The following is a 4,480-nucleotide window of genomic DNA, read 5'->3' on the forward strand; positions in this document are numbered from 1 at the left end:
TTTCCCTACCTACCCTTTATTTGTCCCCATCTTTAGCTATATGGATTATTTATTTACTTCATTTATACTTTTCTTTTCTCCAATAATAGAGACTTTAAGCAGCTTACATCATTCTTCTCTCCTCCATTTTATCCTCATAACAACCCTGCGAGGTAGGTTAGGCTGAGAGTATGTGACTGGGCCAAGATCACACAGTGAGCTTCCATGGCAGAGTGGTAATTTGAACCTGGGTCTCTCAAGTCTTAGTCTGAAGCTATAACTGCTGCACCACACTGGCTGGCATGGGGTGGCTGCTGTTGAACAGTGGCAATCAATCATGTGTTAGCAAATAGACTGGTGGTTGCTGTCAGGCTTAGCCCCGAGGAGTCTTCTCTCAAACAAAGGCCAAAACAGCCCTGGGAAGGGCCCTGCCCTCTTCCCCTTCTTTTTAATGACAGGAACAAAGACCTGAAGGCTGGCAATGCTGTTGTGATTGCCTCGCAATGGCCACTTGTATGACCTTTGTTACCTCATTCTGGAGCTCTGTTAGCTACTGACGTCTTTGTGCCTGGGGGGATGTCCGACAGGCCACTCCCCAGAGAATGTTTTCATTCACACTCTCTCGAGTTCTTATCTAGAAGGTTGACTTGCAGGCCCGTAGCCAGGATTTTTTTAAAACTCAGGGGGCCTTTAAATAAATCAGGGGGTACCCTGCACACACCCCTGCACCCCCCCCAGGAAGCGCCTGGGCTGGATGGGAAGTGGGGGGCCTTGGTGGTAAGTCAGGGGGCTGGGCCCCGGGATGCCCCGCTGTAGCTATGGGCCTGCTGACTCGTTTCCCTCACCACTGAGTACCAGGTTCAAGATCTCTCCATGTCTAGAATATAGCTTTGATGATGCTGTTCTTGACTTGTAGTCAGCAATTAGGGCATAAGATATTTAGTTTTAGCTATGTGTTTCATCTTGGGTTTTGGCTGACTTCGCTGTGTGTAGTCAAGGCCCAGCAGATTGAAGTTAGCCTGCTAAATTCGATGCTTTATTAAAATCTCCTTGTAAGCAACCTGGATCTTGCATATGGTTTTCTTGGGACTTATGTGAACTTCAGAGCCTCTGAATAGGGCTCCAAACACCAAGAGTACTTGTTTCTTAAAGCTACAGGTGCAGGTTCTATTATTTTGGGAACTAATTAACCCCCAAGCATTTTTTTTAAGATTTCAGATTTTTCTGCAAACCTAGTGCCAGTTTGGTGTGAGAGCCAGTTTGGTGTAGTGATTAAGTGTGCGGACTCTAATCTGGGAGAACTGGGTTTGATTCCCCATTCCTACACTCGCAGCTGCTGGATGACCTTGGGCAAGCCATAGTTCTGTCAGAGCTGTTCTTGAAAGAGCAGCTCTCAAAAGAGCTCTCTCAGCCCCACCTACCTCACAGGGTGGCGAGGAGGGGAAGGAGTTTGTAAGCCGCTCTGAGGGCAAGGTATAAATCCCATCACTTCTTCTTTTCAGGTAGGTAGAAAGATCTGTCTCATCTGTTCATGGCTTCAATCTCTAGTTTTAAGTAACCATAGATTTTGGCTACATTGAGAATTATACATATTGATGATGATGTACATATCAAATGCAAAACTATGGCCTGCTGTTGTGGAGGGCTGCTGAGCTCCTGGACTAGTTAGGAGCCTGGTCTTCTGCCCCAAAGTCCAGCCTCGACATTACCACTGAGCTCCACTAAAATGAATGAGAAATGTGTAATATGATACCAAGGCAATTCCCATTCATTTTTATACGACAAATACCGAAATACTTCTGAGTGGGTTGCACCGAAGATACGAAGACAAAAATAACAGCAAATATACCACAACAGTTTCACTGACTACACTCAGACTTCCCCAGTCTACGTCTTCAGCCAAGTTATAGAGACTAGAAGTGAATCAAAAGATTACCATTCCTCTTGCACGATGCAAAGTTTAATCTTTCATTCTAGACCCTAGTACATTTCTTCAAGTTGTTGGAAAAGGCAATGCCTGGTGTACAAAGAAGAGAAGACCCTGCAGGGGGCAGCAAGAAGACAACTAGACAGGAGAGTGAGGGCAGCACCTTCTCTCTCCTGTTAGGTGTCATTCTTTGCCAGGTCTCCAGGCGGCTACTCTCAGGGCAATTTCCCCCTTCTTCTCCGAAGTCCTTACCTTCTCTCTCAGCTAGATGTAGTTAGGAACCTATTTCAGCTAGAGATGTAGTTAGGAACCTATTTCTGTGTTAGCAAATAGACTGATCCTCTTTCCTATCAAGTATATTAATTCCTAAATAAACCTTTATCTACTCTTTAATCAGGTTGTGCACCATTGCTGTGTTAATTACTCTGCCCACACAAGTAACACAGGAAAACAGGAAGAAATGGCTCAAACAATTAAGTTCTCAAAGATGGACAATCACACATCCTGCACTCTGATCTGTTCCCCCTCCCCCATTTCCAGGCCAGGGACATTTTGAAAGTTATTATAAGGGCAAGGCAGGCAGGGGTATTCCCCCAGACTGTTCGGGATAGCCAACTATACTTTATCTCAAAGGCTTCCAAGCAGGCAAAACGGAAAAGGCTGAAGCAATAGACAAGGCATGTCCCTAACTCTAGCCTCCCATGGTCCCTATTTGCTGCAGATCGATTCTCAGGGCTTTTCCAGGGCCCTTTCCTTTAAACGATTTTATTAAAAGATAAGTCAAGTATACATAAACAAGATTACTATTTAACATTAATACAGCGTGTAAGTGCAAATTCATTATAATTTTTTTTTAAAGATGTATCCAATCCGGGGCTCCCCACACATTCCCCGCGGCAGCCCCTCCTTGCAAAGGCACCGCGCCTCTCCCCCACTGCCCCCGCCCCTGCCTCTCGCCTCCCACCCCGAAACCAACACCTGGCGTCGCCGAAGCCCTCGCGAGCTGGCCTGCGACCGCGCCACGCCCTCGGGGGCCCCGAAGGCCCCCCCCCCGACAGACAGACCGGACGCCGGGGGCCGTGCCGGGGTGGCGGGCGGAGGTCAAGGGGCCGGGCCGGGGGAGGGCGGCGTCGGCGGGCTCGCCGTTACCTGGGCGGCCATGAAGGAGAGGTCCATCGTGCTGCTGGAGCTGGAGCTCCCGGACGAGCTGGCGGAGAGGCTGGTGGCGAGGCTGGCGCTGCCCGCCGGCGTGGAGGGGTCTCGGGGGGGCTGGGCGGGGGCCTCCGCCAGCAGCACCTTGGGGCGCGCTACCAGTTCCAGCTCACTGGGGTGGCGGAGCCCGCCTGTCGCCGGCTCCCTCGGAACATGGTCTGCTCGGGGCAGGGGCCGAGGGGGGCGGAGAAGCGGCCGCCTCTCGCCGGGGCGCTCCGCCAGCAGCCAGTCGGCGCGGGAGGCGCCGTTGCCGTCACGTGACCGACCGTCCGTCCGACCACCCGCCCTCGCTCGCTCGCTCTCTCCCACCGCCCCACTTTCTGGCTGCTCGCCTCGGAGGGAGGGAGGGAAGCCTGGAGCGAGACGAGATCCGCCGAGCAAGCAAGCCCCTCCGCGTGCCGCGCGGCCGACTCCCAGCCAATCAGCGGCGGCCTCTTCGAAGATGCCCCCCCCCCAACCTCCCTGTCCTCTTTCCTAGGCAGGCAGGCAGGCAACAGGTGACGCCTTTCCCAGCCGCGCCGGGGAACGCAACACCTGTTGGATTTCCGCCCAACCAAGTCTTGAGATTTTTTAAGTGCGGGGTTCGCGCTGTTGTTATTATCCCCCCCCCCCCGAGTCATCTAGCTTTCAGTCCCTGTTAGCGACGTTGTTAAAGTCCTTTATCAAAGCGGAAAGCCAGCGTTCTTGTGAGTGCCAAGGAAATTGAGAACGCAGCAGGAGGAGAGTCGGATCGGGGCCATTCAGGCTCCCATCCGCTGCCCTGGCTCGGCGGCGGAGCATCTGCTTGGCGTGCAGGGGGGGTCCCAGGTTCTGTTCCCAGCAGCACCAGTGGAACGGATCAGGTAGAAGGCGACGTGGAAAACCCAGTGCCTAAGACCCAGGAGAGCAACAGCCGGTCAAAGCAGATGGGGCTGACTTTGATCAACCAACGCTCTGACTCCACAGAAGGCAGCATCGGGGTCATCAGGGATGCCTGACCGTTTTCAGACACAAGGTTTAAATCAGCTTCCTTTTAAACTGACTCCAAACTCAAAGGTAAAACCTACCCTGGGTGAATATATGCATTCTTTTTTTCTTCCAGATCCTCTCCTTCCTTTGTATGAGGGTCAGACACACTTGCCGTTTTAAGTGCTGCTCAGCCCTTCTCCTACAGCTGGTAAACAAAAAGGCATCCCTGCACTTGACCTCTGAATGGATTGATGACCGTGAAGTTTGATTTACTATCGCATTTCAGCCTTGTCCTTTACAATGTGTGTGTGACACCCTCAGATGTGCTTTGTCTGCAAAAGTGCTCTTCTCTCTCTCTCTCTCTCTCTCTCTCTCTCTCTCTCTCTCTCTCTCTCTCTCTCTCTCTCCCCCCCC

General features: G+C 51.7%; 1 protein-coding gene across 1 annotated transcript in view; it reads right to left on the reverse strand.

Annotated features, from left to right (window-relative positions):
- Positions 1–4,480, reverse strand: part of LOC107112651 (chromosome unknown open reading frame, human C14orf132) — a 157,104-nt gene that overhangs the window by 71,905 nt on the left and 80,719 nt on the right. The window contains exon 2 of the mRNA XM_015413848.1: positions 3,056–3,471. Coding sequence (XP_015269334.1) covers positions 3,056–3,471 — 416 coding nt within the window. The remainder of the gene's footprint in view (positions 1–3,055; positions 3,472–4,480) is intronic.

This window comes from Gekko japonicus, unplaced genomic scaffold (assembly GCF_001447785.1).
Source record: "Gekko japonicus isolate JY-2015 unplaced genomic scaffold, Gekko_japonicus_V1.1 scaffold1041, whole genome shotgun sequence".
NCBI lineage: Eukaryota > Metazoa > Chordata > Lepidosauria > Squamata > Gekkonidae > Gekko > Gekko japonicus.